This window comes from Syngnathus acus, chromosome 21, assembly GCF_901709675.1.
Source record: "Syngnathus acus chromosome 21, fSynAcu1.2, whole genome shotgun sequence".
NCBI lineage: Eukaryota > Metazoa > Chordata > Actinopteri > Syngnathiformes > Syngnathidae > Syngnathus > Syngnathus acus.
This window is the reverse complement of record NC_051105.1, coordinates 13,169,529-13,195,974: the sequence shown is the minus strand read 5'-3', so window position 1 is coordinate 13,195,974 and position 26,446 is coordinate 13,169,529. Positions and strand designations below refer to the sequence as shown.

Genomic DNA, 26,446 nt, shown 5'->3' with positions numbered 1-26,446 from the left:
GTTGTATTCCATGTCTCCGTGCTCTGTTTAATCGTCTCATCACTACAGCAATATCGCCCATGGAAGACAAGATGGCCGGGGTATGCCTCTAATGTCTGAACGCCAGCATGTTGATGATAACGATGATGATGATGGAATTTTTGCACTTGGGTCTACAGACTTCTTCCCAGATCTGGGTGTTTCCGAATGATAGTATCGCAACGTTTATCCTTTCTTGGTGTAAACTTATTTGTGCTCATACTTGTGATCCTACGGCTGAAAATCTTTTTGAAGTGGCCGGTTTTCGGTGATAAGATGGTCTCTGAGAACTTATGATACTCAGGGGGGAATTGTTAGAAAAATGTATATATATGTTATCATGCGTTCTCTAATCAATGCTTTACCGCAATATTACTGCAATATATGCTTGCTGTTTGGCCTTGCTGTTTTTATGATGTACCACAGAAGAGAAAAGGTACGGCTGGGCCAGGAGAGAGGTCAGACAGGACGCAGCTGATAACTCAGCAAAAAGAAGACATCTACCGAGACAGTTCCTTCTTAACAAAGACCGCTTTGTTAGACAACATGCCTCATTGCTGTCTTGCACTTCAGATGAACCTACAAGTGACCATCAAAGTCTGGGTTTTCCAAGCTATCTTGATCGTTAGATTATGTTTGTGCGTATCCAGTAATTAATAACCTAGCTTGTCTCATCCTACTCAAGGTCGTAAAACCTCCCTTGCTAGAGCTCAAGGACTTTCTCTTCTCAACTCAAACTCCTTTTTCTCACGTTCTTATTATTTTGCTTACGAGGCAAAGCCCACGTGCTCCCCCCCCTTCCTTTAGGGGCTTTTGCCTCACAATTGTGGGTAGGGCAAATCCAAATAAAAAGAGCGGGAGTGTACACAGATATTTAGTGTTGTGAGATTGTTGTAAACTATCTGTACTGCACTCCTCGCGAGAAAAGACTTGATATTCTGTCTCACATGTGGTTTGTTTGCTGATGCTCTTCTCTTAATAGTTGTTCAGTCAGCGATTTAAACCTGACAAAGGTGTTGTTTGAAGGATAGGGTCCGATCCAGACGCACGCCAAGGTACTTCGGGGGTTGTTGAACCTCCAGGCGTTTGCCCTCAATGCTCACTACAAGTTCTTTCCTTGCTTCCCTGGTGCTGAGATGGTATGACGCAGCAACAGTCTTTCCAACGCTGAGCTGGAGACGCCACTTTCGAAGGTATGCTACCATGGTGCGCATGTCTTCATTCAGGCCGTCTTCCGTTGCCTTCCACGTTGGTCGGCTCAGCATGATGGCAAGGTCATCTGCATAGCCATACTTTCTGGATGCTGTGTCCGGTAGGTCGTATATATGGATGTTAAATAGCATTGGTGAGAGAACTGACCCTTGCGGTACCCCGCTCCTCAGTCTTCGGAGCCTACTGCACTGTCCAGTGCCGGTTTGGAGAGTAAAGCTGCGGTTGGAAAGCGTCTCCATGGTGAACTGCACCATGTGCCGGTCCGGTATGGTCCTCAGCAGCTTCAGGTGGAGTCCCCGGTGCCACACAGTGTCATTTGCAGCAGTTAGGTCCAGGTATACCACTCCAGCTTTCTCCTTATCTTGGAAACTGTTCTCGATGTCTTGGGAGAGTGGGGTAATCTGGTCTGCTGTTGACCTTCCTCGACGGAAACCAGCTTGTTCCCGTGGGAGCTGTGAGTCCATCACTGGCTCTATGCGGCTGTGTATCATTTTTTCCAAGATCTTAAATGGGACACTCAGCAGTGAGATGGGCCTGTATGACTTGGGGTCCTCCACATCTTTATTTGGCTTCAGCAGAGCTATCACAGAGGCCCTACGCCAGATCTTCGGGAGCTTTAACCTCCGGTAGCATGATGTGAAGAAAGCACTAAGCCATCTAGATGTTGTTGGGCCCTGGTGGATGACGAACTCCGGGTGGAAGTTGTCACGGCCCGGGGATTTGCCCGGCTTGAGCTTGCTCATGGCCTCACTGAGTTCCTCTGCTCTAAAGGCTCCCGAGAGATTGGAATTGACGTTGGCTGCTCTTGAGATACATGACACCTCACGCGATATCAGTCGTGCAAAGTCTTTGTCTGCATCCGGGAAGCGGCCATTCTTCAGGAGTTGGGAGGCGATTGCGTCTGCAGTGACTGGGCATCTGTGGGCTGATGTATTTCTGCCTGTAAGCAGCCTTGCAGCTGGAATGGGTGAAGTAGATTGATTCAACGACTTCTGTCCATCTCGCCTTGCAGGTGGCGTCCAGCTTTTCGAGCAGTGCTGCTGCCGTTGCGTCCTCCTCTTTTCTGGAGCTGGCTCTCTGGTGTTTACTCAGGAGGCGGCTACACCCCTCATCCCAGCCTGGAATGTAGTTCCTGTTATACCCACGTGGGATGGTCTTCTTTGCCGCACGCAGGAGGACCTGGCAGTAGGCTGCATAGGCTGCATTTACATCTGTGGACTCTGGATCTGGCAGGCCGGCTGACCTCCTTTCCGTCTTCTCAGCATACGACTCCCAATTGGCTTTTTGGAAGTTCCATCTCTTCACAGGCTTCCCTGGCACCGGTTCCACCAGTGATGGAACTTTGATGATGGAAGGTCGGTGGTGTGAGCGGGGGAACCTGTCAAGGACACGCCTCTCCGGTCTTGGGTCGTTGCTGCGGCAAATGCCGAAGGCCAGGTCCGGGTTGGTGGTGGTGTTCCAGCGTGCAGAGAAGAAGGTTGGGGGTTCCTTGGGGTCCACAGCAGCAGGGCATCAGTGTTGGAGGGCCATTCACACAGCGCCACTCCGCTAGGTGTTGAGTGGTTGTACCCCCAGTCTGTGTGCTGACAGTTAAAGTCGCCTGTGTAGATTGCGGGTGCAGTTACAGATGGGAGTGACGTTGTGGTTAGCTCCGATGGTGGGGGCTTGTAAACGTTGATGACTGAAGTTTCCTGGATTTTAGTAAGCAGCCACTTGATGTTGGAGCCTGGTGGGGATTAGCTACAGGCTGCCCAGCTTATTCCAGTGCAAACGAAGGTTGCCACACCTTGTTGCTTGGTGTTGATGGACCCGGCAAGATGGAACCCAGGGATCTTGAGGATGTTGTTGGTCGTGCAGTGCGTCTCCTGTAGAAGCAGGACCGCGGCCCCATTGGAGTCGGCCAGGTGCCGAAGAACTTCAAGTTTGGCGGTGGTAAGGCCCTCGACATTAAGTTGAAGCACTGACAGGCCTCGGTTTTCGACGGTCGGGATGGCAGCCCGTCCGCCATTCCTCAGTCTGCCGGCTTTGCGTTTGTTTGGAGACATTAGTTTCACAAGCGGGTCTTCCACCCCGACCTTGCTGCTCACAGGGAAGACCGCGTGAAGGTTGTCGTCCATCTTCCCCGGTAGTGAGGCCATGGCAAGGGAGAGCCTCTTTACGGTGTGTCCAGTCAGCCAGAACACTCTCCAGCAAACATACTTGAAGATGTTAAAGGGACAGTAAAGCAAACCCAAAATTGGCACTTATATGATAGGGCTGTATTAAAATGTCAGTACAGTGATCACTCACTAGTTTGCGGTTCGTTCGTTCGTTCGCGGGTTTTTAAGAATATAAAATATTGCAGCTATTTTGGTGCATCGTGGCTTTTTGCGGCGTTACTTCAAGCACGGTGCTTTGTCTGCCTATATGACTTTACAGCGCACTATTGGCCGGTAGAGGAGACGAGCCCAATGGGAACGTGTTGATCTGTAGCCTTACCGCTGATCAGCTTAGAGCACTTCTAACCACGCTTTATCTCAGTATCCACTTTTCCACTTCATTCACGTCAGCAGAATCAGCAGCATCTCTGATTTGCCCTTTGTTTTGTCACCAATGAGGCAGGACAACCAAATGCAACACGAGCTCTTTATTTGGGGAATGGGGAAAAGAAGACAAGGGTTGGAATGCCGGCAGAGCAGGATGACGAGGCAAACTGACAAGCCGGTCAGCGAGCGCACGTCATGAGTCATTGAAGCAGACGGGCATAGCACACTTGTGATCGAGGACAGGCAAAGAGTCGAGCCAAACAGAGTCCAAAGCAGATCATAAAAACAGGCTTTCGCTACACAGCAAATCGAATTTTCACTTGTCTTGGAACCAATTATAAGCGATAAACGAGGGATCACTGTACTATAATTCCCCCCTGATAAAAAATAAATTAATAAACTGGGCTAGTTAATGAAAAATGTCAAGTGGGATAGGTTTCTCCCTGCGGTGGTGAACACGGGATGGATGTTATATTAATGTAATAATGATTGCAAAACTTGTATTACTCCTGACAGCCTCTAGAATTGTATATTATACTTAACAGTTTTAAACAATTTTAATTCCTAATGCAATGCAACAGTTTTAATTCCTTTTTGTCCATTTTATCAAAACACATTGTAAAACACACTTTTTTTTACTTACAATTAGTGCTCTTGGAAGAGTTGCTTGAAATTTAGAAGCGAATCCATTGTGGTACAGACAATATGTTAATGTCATCAAGGCACCAATGCAAAAAATCCCAAGACCTATCAATGTGCCGGGAACAGGTACTGTGGAAATAAACACACATGCACACAGACGCAAAATAAAATGTTTGTTCCTTCAACTGCCCCTAGAATGTTAATCCATTAGATAAAGAAAAGAGTCTGAAGGAAGAAGCAAGCAACAATTGTATTTGACGAATGATTAATTCAAAACAAAGGCCACGTTTTACACCTTGTAAAATTGAGGATGTATTTTGAACATTTTGGTGAAACACTATGTTTGGGCAGTTCTTTTGTCTCCCACTTTCAAAAGTATATTTTGTTACATATGGGTGTTTGACAATATACTACAAAATGCCCCACCAAATACCTTTACCATTGTGACAGTTGTAAAAAGTCAAGCATATTGGTGGCCTTGCTCAAGCACTGACACCGCTTGTATGTTACTGTAGCAGGTCACCACTAGCAGTAAATTGTCAGCACCACTGTGGGTATCAGACAAGATCAGAAAACATAGGGAAAACCAAGATCAAATATTGTAGAAAGTAAAATATTAGTGCAATAACAAAATATACATAATAAAATAATCAAATTATAGGATTTGTAATTCATTAATCTAATAACAACATTTTAAGAACATATCCGTAGATTCTTTTCTTCAGACAAATGAAAGAATTTTTAGTTGTTACCTGCTGCTGACAGTTTCGACTGCGCACTCCAGTCTTTCTCAGAGCCGTCATCCGACGTGTTGGTGACGTGTCATTTATTCATCGGCCGGCGCGGCAGATCTGTCAAAGTCCGCCGAGCCGGCCCGTCCGACCCCGTTGGTCCTTGGAGCAGGGAATCTCAGGTGTGCGATAGGGTGTACGCCCCCTCGTCCCTGTTGATGGTCCTGCTAGCCCACTTCCTGATTTCGATGGCCTCCTTGATCCACCGCTTAAATTTGTTGGATTCTGTTATGATTTTTCCCCCGTCCCAGTCCATGATGTGATTGTTTTTCTTGCAGTGATCTGTGATGGCTGATTTGAGGTTTTCTTGTTCTGCCTTTTCTCTAAGTGACCTTGTGAATTGCCCCACTGTCTCCTTTTCGCATTCTTTTTGATGTTCCCTTTTCCTTATGCTGAATGACCTGCCTGTTTCCCCAATGTATGTTTTGTTGCATGACTTCCACGGTATCTCGTAGATAGTGTTGCACTTTTGTTCCGGTGTTATTTTATCTTTGGGATGCACGAGTAGTTGTTGGAGTTTGGTGTAATGTTTGATGGCTGTGTTGATGTGATGTCTCTTCATTGCTCGTTGTATTGGTTCCGTTATCCCTCGGATGTTTGGTAAAATTATGATGTCTGATGGTTTCTCCGTCTGTTGTGTACGTTTTGTATTCCTTTTCCTTGTCTTGTCCTCTTTATTTTTGACTTGTTGTTTTCCTTTGTTTATGGCCCATCTTGGATATTGACAGTGTGAGAGCTTGTTCAATGTGTCTTTCCTCCTCCTGTCTGTCTTTCGCTTCAGTTATGCTGGTGGTCCGGTCGTATAATGTTCTGACTACTGATAGTTTGTGTGCTGTAGGGTGTTCTGATGTCCAGAGGAGGTATTGGTCCGTTTGAGTAGGTTTTCTGTATACTGTAATCTTGATGCTGCCGTCATCTTTGTGGTGGATGTTCATGTCCAGGAAAGATATCGTCCGGTTTATTTCCTTGTGTGTGAATTGTATGTTGCCAGTGTTGTACATGGTGTTCAGATGGTTGGTGAGTTCTTGTGTGTGTCCAGATTTAATTTTTCCCAGGATGTCATCAACATATCTTTTCCAGAGTGTGGGTTTGCAGAGCGTGGGTGCTGTGTTGATGGCTTTGGTTTCTCGGTCCTCCAGGAAAAGACTGCTCGGATAGTTCACATAGCATTGCGAATCCTTCTGTCCGTGTGTATATTATGTTTTTAAAATGGAAGTGTGTGGATTTGGCTACAAAATTAAGTAATGTGGTGGTTTCACTAACTGTCAGGTTTGTGCGTTTTTTGAGGGTCCGGTCTTCCTTAAGGCCTTCTTGTACAATGCGTAATGTGATGTCAACAGGGTTTTTTGTGAATAAAGAAACTACATTTTGGGAAATGAGGATTTCATCTTTTTGCACTGTTATATTGTTAAGTTCATGTTTCAGTTGTTTTGAATTTTTGCAGTGGTGTTCTGTTGTGCCAAGGAGGGGTTTGAGTATTTCAATGAGTACTTTTGATAGATTATATGTGACCGATCCAATGCTGCCAACTATTGGGCGTAATGGGATGTCTTTTTTTATGTATTTTAGGTGTACCATATATCCGGCGGACTTTGACAGGTCTGCCGAGCCGGCCGATGAATAAATGACACGTCACCAACACATCGGATGACGGCTCTGAGGATGACTGGAGTGCGCAGTCGAAACTGTCAGCAGCAGGTAACAACTAAGAATTCTTTCATTTGTCTGAAAAAAAGAATCTACGGCTAGCATTCAGAAGACATTATGAAGCTAATTGAAATAATTTTAAGCTCATATCTGGTAAAGGGTCCCCAAATAAAGATTTTGGATTCTAGAACATTACAAAATTGCATGACTAATCAGTTGGATACAGAGAAGAGACGATTTGAATTCTACCTTGAAATTGGTGAAGTGTGCTTGATAAATGAAGTTCAAAAGGAAAAAAGGTCACACACATCAGCAAACAAGCGCTGCATGCTGTGCTCCAAGCTTTTGCAGTATTTTTGTTGGTTTTGTGAGTTTCATGAACGACATTCTCATTGCGCTGAAGTTTAATAAAATATGCTGAAGCAGACGCCATCAGACACGGGCCAAGTTTGACCTTATTTGACAACTGAGGCATAATTTCCCCCTTTTGTGTTCTTTCAGTTTCCAAAATTATTCAGCCTTTATGTGCATGACTGGAGGCTCCACTCTGTCAGAAAAAGTCACAATTTACAAACTGTGGTAGCTTTTACTGTTCACCTTACCTCTGATCAAATCTGCAGTCGTACTTGTGAAGGTGCATACCCAGGTTGATGGCTTAGTATTATTATTCATGGTAATCTCAGTTTGAATCTGTACACAGTACTCTTTGCCCGTCTCCAAGTTGTCAATTTTAACACTACTGGCTTCAGTTTTGCAAACCTGTAAATCAGAGGTAAAATAAGTGAATGCACAAATACAGCGTTGGGAATTTTATCAATGCCCCTTTCACTGACAATTGATACAAACACACCAGCCTGTTTCGCACGTGGGTTACTTCGAGAGGACTGCACTGACTATACAGGTGCTGGACAGTAAATTAGAATAGCGTCAAAAAGTTGAATTAGTTCAGTAATTGCATTCAAAAGTGAAACTTTTACATTATATTCATGTCCTGCACACAGACTGATGTATTTCTGAGACGAAGACTGAGAGACCATTTAAAGGCCTTTGCAGGTGTTTTGAGTTATTCAGCTGATTATTGTGGCACCAGGTGGCCTCTATATTGAACCTTTTCAAATTATTCAAATTTTCGGAGATACTGAATTTGGTGTTTTCATAAACTGTCAGTTATAATAATCAAAACTAAAATGAATAAACACTTGAAACACATCAGTCTGTGTGGAAGGAAAGTATACAGCATACAAATTTCACTTTTATAATGGAATTACTGAAATAATTCCACTATTTGATGATATTCTAATTTACTGACCAGCACCTGTATAGTCAGTGCAGAGAAAGAGAGAGAGAGAGAGAGAGAGAGAGGGGGAGAAAGAGAGAGAAGTTATTTTTCATCATAATCTTTTTAATGATTTAATGATTTTTTAATGATTTTCCCAAAAAATACCTACTACTCACTAAATTAAATAACTATATACCATATTTTCCGGACTATAAGTCAGTTTATTTCATAGTTTGGCCGGAGGTGCGACTTATAATCAGGAGCGATTTATATGTGAAATTATTAACACATTATTACTTGATCATTAACACATGACTTACTTACTAGTATAGTTGATCACTTCACGTTATTTCCAAGGCAATATAGGTATAGCAACCCCAAAACCATTAATTTCATCACTCGATTTCAACAGTTTTGCTGAAAACATATTCCTGCTTGGTGGGCTACCAAGGTGAATATAATACAGTCAAGCCTCGGTTTTCGACCACAATCCATTCCAGAAGGCGGTTCGAGAAGCGAATCAGTCGAATTCCTAATCTATTTTTCCCATTACAAATAATGGAAAATTTTTTAATCCGTTCCAAGACTTTTATAAGCATTTTTTTCATTTGCGCATTTTCGTCTGATCGCGCAAATGCAGCGCACCGCCGAACGCACAACCGTAGGGCGTCGCCGACCGTGCAACTGCACCGCGCTGGTTGCATTATTGTGACAGAGCCGTCGCTGAAATTTAGAAAATATTTTTAAACTCTGATGTACTTTCCAAAATTCAAGTGGACCAAGGTGCGCAGGGAGCTTAATTTTGTCCGATCGCGCAACTGCAGCGCACCGCCGAACGCGGAACGTGAATTTTGCTCTTGTCATTTACATTATCTTTCAGAAAATAATAGTTTGTGTCAGGTCTACAGGTCCATAACATCAACAGTCTTAACATGGCCACTTCGTAGCTTGCTTTAGTAATATTTATTTTTGACTCACAGTCCCGTGTGAAGAATCGCTGTTGTGATGCCAGTTCAGCTTGGAGCTGCTTCACTTTATCAGCGCGGTCACTCCCTGTTAGCTGGTAGTTTGTGTTCGCATGTTTAGTCTGATAGTGTCTCTTTAAGTTGAAATCCTTAAACAAGGCAACCGTCTCTTTACAAACTAACCTTTAGGACAATGTAGTATTGCTCCAAATGTTCGTTTAATTTCCTTTAGAGGTCCGTTTGCACGTGGTAGCACGATCGCGAATTAGCATATTTCCGCTAACTCGTTAGCCTGCCCAGTACTTCTTCTTTGCTGCGGGCCAATAAAAACTGGACCGCGGGCCGCAGTTTGGACACCCCTGGTTTAGACGCATTAGGCTCAAGACTAACTGCTGACATTTAATCTTTTAATTTCGAATAAAGGTGATTTTCTATTTAAACCTTTTTTCTTTAACTTTTATTCTCTTAAATCATTAACTTTCGATTGAGACTTTGTTTAGACGCATTAGGCTCAAGACTAACTGCTGACATTTAATCTTTTAATTTTGAATAAAGGTGATTTTCTATTGAAACCTTTTTTCTTTAACTTTTATTCTCTTAAATCATTAACTTTCAATTGAGGGATTGTTTAGATTTATTAGGCTCAAGACTAACTGCTGACATTTAATCTTTTAATTTCGAATAAAGGTGATTTTCTATTTAAACCTTTTTTCTTTAACTTTTATTCTCTTAAATCATTAACTTTCGATTGAGGGATTGTTTAGACGCATTAGGCTCAAGACTAACTGCTGACATTTAATCTTTTAATTTTGAATAAAGGTGATTTTCTATTTAAACCTTTTTTCTTTAACTTTTATTCTCTTAAATCATTAACATTCGATTGAGGGATTGTTTAGACCAGGGGTGTCCAAACGTTTTGCAAGAAGGGCCAGATTTAATAAAGTGAAGGGGCCCGGGGGCCAATAGTTTTTTCAGACATTTTTTAACTACAAACATTTCATGCAAATACACACTGTTATAAAACAAATTTCATTGTCACAATTGTATTTATTTTTCAAATGACAAAATAATCAAATATAAGCCATTCAGGCAGATGTGAACAACTCTAAAACACAAATTCTGCCTTTCATTCATATCTGAAGAGTCAGATAACATTGAACAAACTGTTTGAAATACCTTACATTTACATGAGTTTAAAATTATTTTTGCCTCATGAACATTTTAAACAGCAGTTATAAGTACCGTATTTTCCGCCCTAAAAGGCGCACCGGGTTATAAGGCGCACCTTCAATGAACGGCCCATTTTAAAACTTTGTCCATATATAAGGCGCACCGGATTATAAGGCGCATAAAACAGAAGATATACTGCATCAAACTGAGGTTGACTAGGGTTGCGGTATGCATCCACTAGCCAATAACCAACGAGCCCTCTGTAAACAATCGCGTTTCTCAAACGATCTCCTATAAAATGATCAGAACTGACTAAAGTTCGATCTAACGCATTGGTACTACTTACCTATGTTTCCCTTCCATATCGATCCGTAGATTTACTCGAAACATTAACAGAGCAGCCTATTTTGACATGAAATAGCCTGGTACGTATAGCAGCTATCGCAATAGCATTAGCCATCCGCAAAGTCTCACGAGCCTCAGCTCGCAATCTCCCATGAGCCTCAGCAAAGTGTAAACAATCGCGTTTCTCAAACGATCTCCTATAAAATGATCGGAACTGACTAAAGTTCGATCTAACGCATTGGTACTACTTACCTATGTTTCCCTTCCATATCGATCCGTAGATTTACTCGAAACATTAACAGAGCAGCCTATTTTGACATGAAATAGCCTGGTACGTATAGCAGCTATCGCAATAGCATTAGCCATCCGCAAAGTCTCACGAGCCTCAGCTCGCAATCTCCCATGAGCCTCAGCAAAGTGTAAACAATCGCGTTTCTCAAACGATCTCCTATAAAATGATCAGAACTGACTAAAGTTCGATCTAACGCATTGGTACTACTTACCTATGTTTCCCTTCCATATCGATCCGTAGATTTACTCGAAACATTAACAGAGCAGCCTATTTTGACATGAAATAGCCTGGTACGTATAGCAGCTATCGCAATAGCATTAGCCATCCGCAAAGTCTCACGAGCCTCAGCTCGCAATCTCCCATGAGCCTCAGCAAAGTGTAAACAATCGCGTTTCTCAAACGATCTCCTATAAAATGATCAGAAGTGACTAAAGTTCGATCTAACGCATTGGTACTACTTACCTATGTTTCCCTTCCATATCGATCCGTAGATTTACTCGAAACATTAACAGAGCAGCCTATTTTGACATGAAATAGCCTGGTACGTATAGCAGCTATCGCAATAGCATTAGCCATCCGCAAAGTCCCACGAGCCTCAGCTCGCAATCTCCCATGAGCCTCAGCAAAGTGTAAACAATCGCGTTTCTCAAACGATCTCCTATAAAATGATCGGAACTGACTAAAGTTCGATCTAACGCATTGGTACTACTTACCTATGTTTCCCTTCCATATCGATCCGTAGATTTACTCGAAACATTAACAGAGCAGCCTATTTTGACATGAAATAGCCTGGTACGTATAGCAGCTATCGCAATAGCATTAGCCATCCGCAAAGTCTCACGAGCCTCAGCTCGCAATCTCCCATGAGCCTCAGCAAAGTGTAAACAATCGCGTTTCTCAAACGATCTCCTATAAAATGATCGGAACTGACTAAAGTTCGATCTAACGCATTGGTACTACTTACCTATGTTTCCCTTCCATATCGATCCGTAGATTTACTCGAAACATTAACAGAGCAGCCTATTTTTAAATGAAATAGCCTCGCGGGTACAACAGCTATTCGGTGACGCCCCCTGACTCCAGTAGCCGTAATGTTGGGAAGCGATGCGACCTTGTAATTTACTAGTCGTACTAAAACGTACTGAAACATTTTGGCAGAGCACTGTGTACAACCAGTATGGATCAACAAATTCATCAATTGATCCATATATAAGGCGCACTGGCCTATAAGGCGCACTGTCGGCTTTTGAGAAATTTTTAGGTTTTTAGGTGCGCCTTTTAGGGCGGAAAATACGGTAATGCAAATTTGTCTGTTATTATTAAAGCTTAAAACAAGTGAGTTTTGCTCTTGTCATTTACAACAGTGGTCCCCAACCACCGGGCCGCGGACCGGTACCGGTCCGTGGGTCACTTGGTACCGGGCCGCGGAGCTGCACAGGAAAAAAAAAAAAAAAAAAAAAAAGAATTTCTTTTTTTTTTTCATTGACGATCAATTCATTCAGGTTAAGACGCTCGTCCCGGTCACGTGACATGTTTCCCCAGTCGAGCCCGCAAAGCTAGCAAAAATGAGTAAGAATTTATTTTGAAAAATATAAAAAATTTGGCGAATCTCTCCCAATTACATCTGTCGGTGCATCTGAAAAATAAGGACTCTTGACACAGGGCGCTCGTCTCGGTCACGTGACATGTCACCACAGTCAAGCCCGCGAGGCAAGCAAAAATGAGCAAGAAACAGAGAAGTTTGGAAAGCTTCTTCGGAAAGGGAAAAACGTCCAATGCGGACACTGAAGAAGAAGAGGCTACGACTTCTAAGAAAAGGAAAGCTGCATTTAAAAGAACATTTCTGGAGTCCTACTTAAAATATGGATTTATCGCCACAGGTGACTCTGACGCGCCAAGTGCACTCCGCATATGTGGCGAAAGGCTAGCTAACGAGGCAATGAAGCCTTCAAACCTGCTTCGGCACATGGAGACCAAGCATCCTGCATTTAAAGACAAACCTTAACCACTTCGGGTGTCATTGTCTCCGATTACGCCTAGATGGGAACGGCTCATTTCTGAGAAAAGAGCTCGGTGCTCCCACTAATTCAACGTTTTATTTTTATGTGGTTTATATTTGTTTTTATGCCAGTCGTATCATTTTATTTCATCCTATTTATATATATAGATATTTAAATAATAAATATATAAATATATTTATTTATATAAAGGCCGGTCCGCGAAAATATTTCTGACACGTTACCGGTCCGTGGTGCAAAAAAGGTTGGGGACCACTGATTTACAAGATCTTTCAGAAAGTAATAGTTTGTGTCATGTCTACAGGTTTATAACATCAACAGTATTAACATGGCCACTTCGTAATATTTAATATTAAGTACCGTTTTTTTCCGTGTATAATGCGCCCCCATGTATAATACGCACCCTAAAAATGGCATGTTGATGCTGGAAAAAAGCCTGTACCCATGTATAATACGCACCCAATTTATTTTTATTTATTTATTTTTTTTAAATTTTTTTTTTTTTTTTTAAGTCCCAATGATCGTCACACACGCAGGGAGGCAATGGGTCCCATTTTTATAGTCTTTGGTATGGTCTTAACTAGGCTGGATGTATTTTTTGATTTCTCCGACTGCCCGTAAAGGCACCACCGCGATCAGATGAAAAGAGAGGAAAGTGACGTGCAGACATGTGAAGAAGGCGGCTCTGTATGGGAGAGACGTTGAAGAGGAATAAAAACACCCTTGGAAACCAAAACTTGCCCCTCGTCGTGACTCGGAGCCGCAACAAATGTTTCGGATTTGTGTAGGGTACATTGTGACAGCAAACGAGCAGGTGATCGAGCAAGCGTCTGATACGAGAGCATTGCGTTCGTATGGAGCGCGTTTGAAGTGAACAGCAGAGACGAAAGGAACAAGGCAAAGTGTTGTGAAATAAAATATTACCTGTAATACGCATTTTGTTATTTGCTGATTGTATTAAACTATCACATTCATTGTCAGTCAAGAAGAGAAGAGGACTATTATCCCTTCTTTGACGAAATGACCAGAGCACAGTACAAACACACTATTGTCGGTCAGTCCTGTTGTTGGTTTTGTTGTACCATGATTTTCTTAAAAAAAAAATAAATAAAAATAAATTAAAAAAAAAAAAAAAAGTTTTTATTTGTACCCATGTATAATGCGCACCCCAGATTTTAGGACAATAAATTAGTTAAATTTTGCGCATTATACACGGAAAAAAACGGTAATATTTAATTTTTATTTAATTTTGACTCACAGCCCCGCGTGAAGAATCGCTGTTGTGATGCCATTTCAGCTTGGAGCTGCTTCACTTTATCAGCGCGGTTACTCCCTGTTAGCTTGTCGTATGTGTCAGCATGTTTAGTCTACTAGTGTCTCTTTAGGTTGAAATCCTTAAACAAGGCAACCGTCTCTTTAGAAATTAAAACACAATTGCCTTGATTTTTAGCGAAGAAGTATTGTAATTCCCATTTCTCTTGAAAGCGACGTTCCTCAATGTCAACTGTCCTCCTTTTCTTTGCAGTCGCCATGGCAGAAATGAGCAGCGAGGGGTGGTGCTGCCACCCTTTGGTAATAGGAGGAATTACAGGTTCAAGTTTCTTTTTTTTTTTTATATTCAGTTTGACAGTGCAAGCGGTCCATAAATAATACATTATAAGACCGAAGCTGCGGGCCATATGAAATCTGATCGGGGGCCGGATTTGGCCCGCGGGCCGGACTTTGGACATGCCTGGTTTAGACGCATTAGGCTCAAGACTAACTGCTGACATTTAATCTTTTAATTTTGAATAAAGGTGATTTTCTATTTAAACCTTTTTCTTTAACTTTTATTCTCTTAAATCATTAACATTCGATTGAGGGATTGTTTAGACGCATTAGGTTTGAGACTAACTGCTGACATTTAATCTTAGAATTTCGAAAAAAAGTGATTTTCTATTTAAACCTTTTTTCTTTAACTTTTATTCTCTTAAATCATTAACATTCGATTGAGGGATTGTTTAGAAGCATTAGGTTTGAGACTAACTGCTGACATCTAGTCTTTTGATTTCGAATGACAGTAATTTGCTATTTAATCTTTTTTCTTCAATTTCTAGTATCCTAAATCATATAATTTCAATTATATGATTGACGACTTAAATCTTTTTTATCTGAATTACATTGAATAGTGGGGACATGTTAATCTTATAAACCTTATATTTCTTTTCTTCTACTATCTTAGTCATACTGTAAACCGTTGAGTTCTTTTTTAAGTGAAGACAGTTTTAATCCTGACATCAAGGAGTGTCAGATCTGGTTCGAAACCGTCATCTTAAGCTCAGCTAGTGTGAGTGCACGCTAGTGAAAATAAACGAGTTCCCGCGGTCTTAACAAAAACAGCTAAACTATTCCGAGCAGATAACAAAAGCAACAATCTTAACAGGAGAGAGAGCCACTGCAGACGGCCGCGATTGAGGAGATCCTGGGTCTCGACAAAGTAGTTACTCAACCCTCGGGTTTCTTTGATTTCAGCAAGACTGGCGTCCGAAAAGACGGAATTGATCTAGCGATAGATTAGTTACCTGAACAGTGGTGAGACTCGTAACGAATCCTCTCTCCGAACCGGCTTAAATAAATTCACGTCTCCCCTGCATACTGCGTTACAGCAGAGGGGTTCAAGTACAGAATTTTACCCTTTAAACGGAGAGCCGGACACTTACAATTGTTAAGTGCACGATTGACACACCTCAGATCCATTCTGAGAATTGCCACAACAAAACTAACTCCAAACTTTGATGCACTGGCAAAAAAGGGAGAACAACACTGTTCCCATTGAAATGCGAGTTTCTCTACTGCAGGGGTGTCCAAACTTTTTGCAAGGAGGGCCAGATTTAGTAACGTGAAGGGGCCCGGGGGCCAATATTTTTTTTCGCTTCTCTTCCGGGGGGTGTGCTACTGGGACGTCAAACGCTGCGCGTTCACTTCTCTTCCCGGGGGGGAGGGGGGGGGGGGTTCGTGGGGTGTGTCGAGTGGCATGGTGGTACAGATGGTGTAAAATTAGGTATTGAATTTGGCCCAGGCACATTGGCTATCCCAAAACATGTCGTAGTTCAATATTTCACCAGGAGATGGTGTTAAAGCTTGACATAGGGGTGACCGGATGGAAATTAACAAATCTAATCAATTACATTGTTAGCAATTGGGAGGACACGACCTGTTCAAACACGTAGCAACGCACAATTTTGGAATAAGAGTTTGCTATGCCATAATTTTAAGATGTAACAGCTTGAGCAATATCCATATATGTGTTTAAGTTGGAGGAACCCATTATGGTGTTAAGTACTATTATGTGACAAGATATATGTGATTCATGTTGCAATGTTTTGTCCAACCTGTATTTAACATTGGTGTTCCATCCATACCTGAATGTATTAAGTTGAAGAGGAGACATTAAGGGCTATATACTAAATGCCGGAACGAGCAAAACAGGAAACACCTATTAAGGGTGATTGCTGCTTGAAGCAAGGTTGCCAGGACAACCGAGGTACACCCACGTATTCCGGTGAGGTAATTCCGATGAGGTAATGCCGGAACGAGCAAAACAGGAAACACCTATTAAGGGTGATTGCTGCTTGAAGCAAGGTTGCCAGGACAACCGAGGTGCACCCACGTATTCCGGTGGGGTAATTCCGGTGAGGTAATTCCGATGAGGTAATGCCGGAACGAGCAAAACAGGAAACACCTATTAAGGGTGATTGCTGCTTGAAGCAAGGTTGCCAGGACAACCGAGGTGCACCCACGTATTCCGGTGGGGTAATTCCGGTGAGGTAATTCCGATGAGGTAATGCCAGAAGCATATAAATATGACGGCAGGACACAGAGCGGCGCGCTCCTCCTCCCCAGTCGGGGCGGCGCTTCTCCGAAATCACGGCGATGGCCGTGTCGCTGCCCGGACTAAAAGAACGAAGATGGACTTTGCATTCTTTTTCAGATTGAACCAAAATCTACTAAGATGAATTTCCAGAGTCTTCGAATTGGACTTTGTCAAATTTTAAGCTTCGAGGAAGGCAGAGGAGACAGCCGCTGGGGCAGAAAGGAGAAGTCGCCAATTTTACTTTTTAGGCTAGGCTCCTCACGGCCAGACCTTTCCTCTTTTTTAAACAGAATTCGGATTTTGGAACAAAGGAGAGCCGATCACTCGACTTGTTCAACCAAATAGGATTTTAGACCTTTAGTCTCCTCTTTTGTTCTGTGTGGGTGAGTCTTGTTTTTTGTTTTTTCGACTTGTAAGTCTTTTTCTGGCTTATTCATTAAATCTCTTCTTAAGCCTTAATTCGGTTATCGATTATTTCGTATTAACTATGTCGAGCATGGTTTTATATGCGGTAATTACAACTTTAAAATGTCTTTATTTCCCTATCATAGTCATTCTTTAAATCCGTTCAATTCTTTTTAAAGTGAAGACAGCTTTAATCCTTAACATCAGGAATTGTCAGATCTGGTTCGAAGTAGTTATCTTGAGTTCAGCTAGAGCGAGGGCGCTCTAGTAAATTAACGAATCCTTGAGGTCTTAACAAAGACATCTAAAAAATATCCGTAACGTAATACCAGCATCAAACAACCGAAGGGAGCCATCATTACGGCGCGGTCATATCGACGACTCGCCTCGAATAGAGTTACTCGGCTCGCGCGTCGGATGACTTAAAAAGGATTGGCGTCGTAAAGAAATTAGATTGATTCTGGTAGAATCAATTTAACTCGGGTGGTCAGCTACGGACGAGTCCCTTCACCCCCGGCTTATTGAACCCGTTACTGGGGAGCCGGTGCCACTATAATAAAGTGCGCGTTTGACAGGTGCTAATGGGACGTCAAACGCTGCGTGTTCGCTTCTCTTCCGGGGGGGGGGGGCTGCTAATGGGTCGTCAAACGCTTTGCTTGGCGGGCTCCATCTAGTGTGGTAACTGAGAAGTGCAACAGAGTTGAGCTCAAGCTTCTTGTGCGGGCCATATTCAATTATGTTTTCAGAATTTGCTGCGGGCCAATAAAAACTGGACCGCGGGCCGCAGTTGGCCCGCGGGCCGTAGTTTGGACACCCCTGCTCTACTGTGTTGTGAAAAAATAGCAACTTGCACATTTACGCACAGCAGCGGTACAGTAGCTTAATTAACATGCTGCACATCGCTCTCAATTTAAAGACCCCTTTCTTTCGTTGGGTAATAATATGTTCTGAATGTTGAAAGTGATTCGATTGATTCAGTCTGGTTTTAGAGCTAATCATTCCACCGAGACAGCACTTGCTAAAGTGACCAATGATCTCCTCTTAGCTATGGATTCTAACACTTCATCGGTATTATTATTACTCGATCTTAGTGCTGCCTTCGACACTGTAGACTTCGATATTTTATTAGAGCGCCTTAAAAGCTGTGTTGGTATTGCAGGGACAGCACTACGCTGGTTCTATTCCTATTTATCAGACAGGACTCACAGAGTGGTCCATGGTAATGCGACTTCTGAGCTCTATAACGTTACGTGTGGTGTCCCGCAGGGATCGGTACTCGGACCAATTCTATTTAATATTTATATGATCCCGCTTGGGGACATAATACGTAAATATAACATTAGTTTTCAATGTTACGCGGATGACACTCAATTATATATGCCGTTATCGATGACAAACCCGCGGGACTGTTGTAATCTTGAGGCGTGCCTTGCGGAGATCAAGCAATGGATGTCACTCAATTTCCTCCATCTTAACCCAGATAAAACTGAGATGTTGATAACTGGTCCAGCTCATTATCACCACTTATTTAAGGAAACCACTATAACTATGGATAACTGTACTATCACTCCGAGTGATACTGTAACTAATCTCGGGGTAATATTTGACCAAACACTCTCCCCTTTCAAAAGCACATTAAGAACAAAACTAGAAATGCTTTTTTTCACCTCCGGAATATGTCTAAGATTCATCCGATTCTCTCGACCGATGATGCGGAAACTATTATACATGCGTTTATTACGTCGCGCCTGGACTACTGTAACGCATTACTCTCTGGTCTTCCTAAGTCCAGTATCAAAAGTCTACAGTTAGTGCAAAATGCGGCTGCAAGGCTGCTATCACGGACAAGAAAATGTGATCACATTAACCCAATATTAGCCAACTTACACTGGCTCCTGGTCCATTTAAGATGTGACTTCAAGGTTCTCCTATTAACTTATAAATCCTTGCATGGTTTAGCACCCTCATATATCGCTGACCTAGTTGTTCCTTACGTTCCTCCGCTCGCAAAACGCTAGTCTTTTGATGACCCCGAGAGCCAAAAAATGTCTGCAGGGTCTAGAGCAGGGGTGGCCAACCGGTCAGAGACTAAGAGCCACATTTTTTTACTGTGTACCGCAAAGAGCCACATCCCCCCCCCGAAGCGAAGCGAACACGCAGCGTTTGACGTCCCATTAACCCCCCCCCCCCCCCCCCCCCCCCCCCCCCCCCGGAGCGAAGCGAACGTAAAGGAGCCGCATGAAACACGGCAAAGAGCCGCATGCGGCTCGCGAGCCCGAACGTAAAGGAGCCGCATGAAACCCGGCAAAGAGCCGCATGCGGCTCGCGAGCCGCGGGTTGGCCACTCCTGGTCTAGAGCATTTTCTATTCGGGCTCCAGAGCTTTGGAATGCCCTACCAATGGACATTAGAACTGCTACCTCTGTAGAAACATTTAAGACACGATTAAAGACACATTTCTATGATATGGCCTTTAATTAACCTGTGGTGTCCGATTCGGCTGGAGTTTGTGTTTTCGCTCCCCCAACCATACTGTAAATATGTTTTTAGAACAGCTTTTATTATTAGAATCATTTTTTATAACAAGGTACAAGTGTACATACTGTAAATGTTTTTAGAACTCTTTTATTATTATAGCAATTTTTTATAACAAAGTACAACACTGTAAATATGTTTTTAGAACTCATTATTATTATTTTTTTTATAAAAAGGTACAAGTGTACGCACTCCCTGCCTTCTGCTGGCGTGTGGGCAACGTCCGAGACATAATTCCCCAAATTTGAAGTTTTATTTTGAATTTTCTTTAATTTGGAAAAGAAATCCGCGATGTAGTGAAACCGCAATAAACGAACCGCGATGTAGCGAGGGATTACTGTACTTTAACATCTGTGAGTAGAATTCCTTACCTCAGTTTTGTTAGATTTCTTCCACAAGACCCTGAACTTTCCTTTGTAGAAGGCCAGGATGTCATTGTTTGGTATTCCTGAGCTTTTGTCAGCCTTGGGCAGGGATATGTTGATAAGAATGCAGTTGCCACAGTCAGTCACCATTACCTTTGGAGGACCTATCAGAGCTAGGAACAATAAGAGAACATATTTTTAACATAGGTTGCGTTCACACTGCAGGGCTTGATGCCCAATTGGGATTTTTTGCCAAATCCTCATTTTTTATGTGGTTCTTCACATTACAAAATCAAATGTGATAATTTTGGAGAATTAATTAAAGCCATTATCTATTAAATTAAAGCCATCGCGCTCAAGCGTAATTAGTCTGTTGCTAGAGTATATGATGCCCTTGTGCATTTGATAAGATAACTACATGTCACTTGTGAAGGCATATAAACTGAACCTTTGCATTAACAAATGAACTTCCCACTCTCACAGCCAATGTGTCGTGTTATTATTTTCCACAAAAACATCTACCGTATTTTACAGACTATAAGTCGCGTTTTTTTTCACAGTTTGGGTGGGGGGGCGACTTATACTGAGGAGCGACTTATATTCACGAATTTTCATAATAAAAAAAAAAAAAGTGAAACCGTGATAAATGAACCGCGATGTAGCAAGGGATTACTGTAGTTTGAACTGCGAGTGACGTCAGCAGCGCGGCGGTTGTTTACATAAAGGACAAAGGATTCGATCACGGGATGACGAAGATGACGAAGGGCCCCAAGTACTACCGGCATCATTAGCGGCTTTGTTTGTAAGTGACACGGAGGACGAAGAGTTTGAAGGATTTAACGATTTGGAGTGACACAGAAGGTTTGAAAAACTATTATGGCTTTTACACATGTCCAGTCCTACTCTACGGAGCTCTCTTTCACCTCCGTGGATGGAAGGCGGGGGCCGGCGCTCGGCCAGGTGGCTGTCCGGGGACGGTGGATGGGGCTCGGACATGGCTTTTACGCACGCCCGGTCCTATTCTATGGAGCTCTCTTCCACCTCCGTGGCTGGAAGTGCCACCTCCGGGGATGGAAGTCCACGCCGCCACACGCCTGGAAGTCGACGCCGGTGCTTGGGGCCGTGTGGCGGTGAACTATTTATGTTATAGTTATTTGATATATTTTATTTCGTGTAGCAACTTGTATATGTTTTTATCGTTACAGTTCAGTAGTTGTTGGCTCGTTAAACTCTTGTTTTGTTAAATAAAGAGCCGTTTACCAAACCCACGTCTTTCCTGGTACTTTGTTAACGCTACAATATTATTATATTCTAGATCTGTGGAATAACAACGAGGCTGACGTCAGCGGCGAATTTGATCGATGGATTTAATGATTTGGAGTGACACAGATGGTTTGATAATATTGTTGTGTATATGATAGTTATTTGATGTATACTTTATATATCGTTATATGGGTCTGTGGAATATTTAGAATATCTAGACGTCAGCGGCGCGGTGCATACGCAGCATCGTTTCCATAAAGGACGATCGATTGATTTAATGAATTGGAGTGACACAGATAGTTTGATAAACGTGTTATTTATGTAATAGTTATTCGAATAACTGAATGTTACGTCAGGCCTGTTCTCAGCTCTTCGTGTTTGTTACGTTAGCATACCTATCGTTTAGCCTGTTGTTGCTCCTTCATGTCTGTTCTTGGTGTTGTATTTTGTCGAATAAATTTCCCGCAATATGCGACTTATACTCCGGGGCGACTTATGTTTTTTTTCACTTTATTGTGCATTTTATGGCTAATGCGACGTATATTCCGGAGCGACTTTTAGTCCGAAAAATACAGTAATTGTGAACGCAACACAGCCATGATGTGACATACATACGCACAAAAAACGTGTGACGTACACACACAAAAAAAGACATCACGTGGCACAGTGTTTACAGAAGTAAACAACTAAAGAAACTAAACCACTAAAGATGTCAGGCCCCATTGCTGCATCTAATAGTACCGTAATTTTCGGACTAAAAGTCACGTTTTTTTTCATAGTTTGGGTGGGGGGGCGACTTGTAATGAGGAGCGACTTATATGTGAATTTTTTCAAAGATTTTCAAAAAAAAAAAAAAAAAAGTGAAATCACGATAAACGAACCGCGATGTAGCAAGGGATTACTGTAATTTGAATTTCAAGTGACGTCAGCAGCGCGGCGTGGCGGTTGTTTACAAAAAAATTAAAAGTTAAAGTTAAAGTCCCAATGATCGTCACACACACACCTGGGTGTGGTGAAATTTGTCCTCTGCATTTAACCCATCCCCGTGTGATTTTAATCCATCCCCTAGGGGAGAGGGGAGCAGTGAGCAGCAGCGGTGCCGCGCTCGGGAATCAGTTGGTGATCTAACCCCCCAATTCCAACCCTTAATGCTGAGTGCCAAGCAGGGAGGCAATGGGTCCCATAATTATAGTTTTTGGTATGACCCGGCCGGGGTTTGAACCCACAACCTTCCAGTCTCAGGGCGGACACTCTACCACTAGGCCACTGAGCTGAAAAAGGACAAAGATTGATGACGGGATGACGAAGATGACGAAGGGCCCCACGTACTACCGGCATCATTAGCGGCTTTGTTTCTAAGTGACACGGAGGATGAAGAGTTTGAAGGATTTAAAGATTTGGAGTGACACAGAAGGTTTGAAAACCTATTATGGCTTTTACGCACGCCCGGTCCTACTCTACGGAGCTCTCTTTCACCTCCGTGGATTGAAGTCGGGGGCCGGCGCTCGGCCGGGTGGCTGTCCAGGGACGGTGGATGGGGCTCGTACATGGCTTTTACGCACGCCCGGTCCTACTCTACGGAGCTCTCTTTCACCTCCGTGGATAGAAGTCGGGGGCCGGCGCTCGGCCGGGTGGCTGTCCGGGGACGGCGGATGGGGCTCGGTCATGGCTTTTACGCACGCCCGGTCCTATTCTATGGATCTCTCTTCCACCTCCGTGGCTGGAAGTCCACACCGCCACACGCCTGGAAGTTTATTTTGTTAAATAAAGAGCCGTTTACCAAACCCACGTCTATCCTTGTACTTTGTTAACGCTACAATATAGTTATATAGTAGATCTGTGGAATAACGACGAGGCTGACGTCAGGGCGCACGCGCGGCGTTGACAAAGGACGAGGAATTTGATCGATGGATTTAATGATTTGGAGTGACACAGATGGTTTGATAATATGATTGCTTATATAATAGTTATTTGATATATAATTTATATGTCGTTATATGGGCCTGTGGAATATTTTGAAGTGCAAGCGCCGTCAGCGGCGCGCACCCATTGTTGACATAAAGGACGATCGATGGATTCAATGAATTGGAGTGACACAGATGGTTTTATAAACGTGTTATTTATGTAATAGTTTTTTTAATAACTCTGAATGTTACGTCAGGCCCGTTCTCAGCTCTTCGTTAGTGTTTATGTCACGTTAGCATACCTATCGTTTAGCCTGTTGTTGCTCGTTCATGTCTGTTCTTGGTGTTGCATTTTGTCGAATAAATTTCCCCCCGAAATGCGACTTATACTCCGGAGCGACTTATATATGTTTTTTTTCATGTTATTGTGCATTTTATGGCTAATGCGACCTATATTCCGGAGCGACTTTTAGTCCGAAAATTACGGTAAATGAAACTTTTATCACCATATATGTGCACCATATGCTTCATGTTTTAAGTGGGATTAAACAAAAGTTTTCATGTAAAAATGTTCATGCTTACATACTTTGTTCAAAAGGAGTGAACGAGATTTCTTCAGACTCTGGAGACCAGGTTCCATTGAAGAATGCTTGGACAGTCAAATAGTACTTATAATCATCCAACCTCAGCTGTAAAGACGTTGCAGTTGTGTAGTCATTCAGTGCTTCTTTTACCTTTTCACCGCTTAACCTGCACAAAGACATTTTTCAACGTATTCAAGTTTCCTGTGCTGCGTTCAACCTCAACATTATGCCAAATAAGTAAATTAAGGCAATAATGGCTACATTTACAGTAAGTAATGTCAAGACATTAATTTTAAGTGATTTCTAATTGGAATTCATAAGCGTCATGGAAGAATGTAATTTATAGTTGGAATAAATCCTGACTTGTAATATGTTCAAACGTCCTGATACTTGACTTGAGGGCCATGAGAAGGTCAAATATGCAGAATGCAATCAATAAATAATGGCATTAGGGTTGTTCAATCTAAAAAAAATAAATAAATAAAAAACCATCATGCAAATTATTCACTATGACTGTTACAAGGAATGGGTTTCCTGCAGGTGCCTCCATATGAGGTAAGTGGTGTCGCCATCTGATGTGAATTAATTATCCTATCAGCCAAGATTAAGTTCTCTTGCTGCCTTCGTGTGCGTATTAGCTAGCGCTACATTATCAGACCATATGACATTATTTAGGCCCATTCACTGGATTTAATATGCTTTATATCATCCTTGAGAGTCGTTGGTGACTTGTTCTTCTCTGTTCCAGAAACCACACTCGCACTCCCAGACATACATCCCACATACACATACAAAAACCCATCCATACCTGTCGGTCGGCACAACCAATCATCAGCTCACCTACGCAAATACACAATAACTTACCTGATTGGAGACTGGACACTACTGGATACCAAACAGTGTGGACATATTAATTAAATATGGAATTAAATAAACCAATGTGTTATTAAATGTGTCAATTAATTAAATTTCCCTTGTAAGTGAGAGTGCGAATGGTTGTTGAATTGTGTGCTGTGCGATTGTCTGGCAATCAGTTCAGGGTGTCCTCTGCTCACTGCCCGAAGTCAGCTGCCATAGGCTCGAGCGTGCCCGTGGCCCTCATGAGGAAAAGCAGTTCAGAAAATGGATGGATGGTTATAGGAAAACATAGATACTAGGGGTGTAACGATTCATCGATACACATCGATTAATCGATATAATGCTCTACGATTTATTGGCATCGATGCTAAACGTAAACATCGATTTATATCGCCGTGTTTGACCTCGGACATTCGACGCGACTTTATTTTGAAATCCAGTTCATTGTCGCTTGCTTCCTCTTTCCGGGAGCAGTACGCGGCGTGTTATGTTGTGAGCAGAGCAGGCACGTGAAAGGGGAGCCGACAACTACGCGGCTCCTGGGCTGGTGCTATGGCTAGTGTCCAAGAAGACGAGGAAATTCACTCCCCTTTGGGCTTCAAGTCATTCGTTTGGAAGCACTTTGGATTCCAAAGAAAAGATGGCTCAACGGACAATTAAAATTATTGTAAATAAATAGTTCAGTAATGCACTTTAAAGTTAATGGTATTACAAAAAAAGAAAGAATATTCATTTTTCTTTACTTATATGAGAAAAAATATAGGAATTTGATAAAGTTCAGTGTTAAAAGAAGCACTTTGTATACTACAATACGCTTGTAATTTCCTAAATAAAGAGTTTGCAGTACCTTGTTGATTTTGCGTATGAATTGTTATAAATCAGGATATTGTTCTATATTTTTTATTTAAAAAATAAAAATATCGATCGTGTAGCACTATATCGTGATGTATCGTGAATGAATCACAGCAGGCTTTAAGATATCGGCAAATATCGTATCGTGGTTCTTTGTATCGATATATCGTATCGTGACAAAACCCGCGATTTACACCCCTAATAAATACATAATTATCCCTCTCTTGCATTACAATTTTCATGGGCTGTGTTACTATGTGCAATGAATTTATTTTAACTGTCAAACTCACCCATCAAAGTTTGTTGGGCAGGTCCTCACATGATTGGTTAGCCTGCTCATCAAGTCAGGGCAAATCAATTCCACAATAATGGATTGATACAGAGCTAGTGGCATACTCTGATAAGTTGGGTGGCGCCATTGCGTTCTTCGTTGGTGTGAATACATAAACCAACTAAGCGTCTTTGGGTACTTGAAAAGTGCTATATAAATTGAATGAATTATTATTGTTAGGGCGGACAGAGTGGTGCTCGCTCTAACTATTATTATTAGTGTGAAGGTGAAGGCGAATAAACTAGTGTGGAAGGCACCTGCTGTTGTGAGCACGGAACTACCTGATCTGGCATCTACAGCAGGTCAGCAAGTGTTGGCGAGGCTGCTGTCTATCAAAGACAACCCCGAACACCCACTGTACAGCAGTCACTGGGCAGATGAGCAGATTTAGTGACAGGCTTCTGACACCGTCTTGCTCCACGGAGAGGTTGAGGGGTTCCATCCTTCCCTATGCCGTGATCATTTTTAACTCGTCGCGGGGTTTGGGGGCGCGCTCATGAAAGTGCCACTGTTTATTTATTTGATCCATTAATTATTAAACTATGTTTATTTATTTGATCTATTTATTCATTTGATCTATTAATTATTTATTA

The 26,446-nt window shown here is 42.4% G+C and overlaps 1 protein-coding gene across 8 annotated transcripts in view; it reads right to left on the bottom strand.

The window, feature by feature from the left end:
- The window catches only part of LOC119139698 (interferon alpha/beta receptor 2-like), a 68,666-nt gene that overhangs the window by 29,055 nt on the left and 13,165 nt on the right, over positions 1–26,446 (bottom strand). For 4 of the 8 annotated variants that reach the window (XR_005101407.1, XR_005101406.1, XR_005101408.1 and 1 more), the window contains 4 exons: positions 23,815–23,978; positions 20,068–20,234; positions 7,438–7,594; positions 4,399–4,526 (listed from right to left, as the gene is read on the bottom strand). Coding sequence is in view for 2 of the 8 variants with exons in the window: in XM_037280646.1 (XP_037136541.1) it covers positions 4,399–4,526; positions 7,438–7,594; positions 20,068–20,234; positions 23,815–23,978 (616 nt within the window). In the remaining 6 variants the exon portion in view is untranslated. Of the gene's footprint in view, positions 1–4,398; positions 4,527–7,437; positions 7,595–20,067; positions 20,235–23,810; positions 23,979–26,446 lie in introns of all 8 variants that reach the window. The other 4 variants (XR_005101409.1, XR_005101410.1, XR_005101411.1 and 1 more) reach the window with 3 other exon arrangements.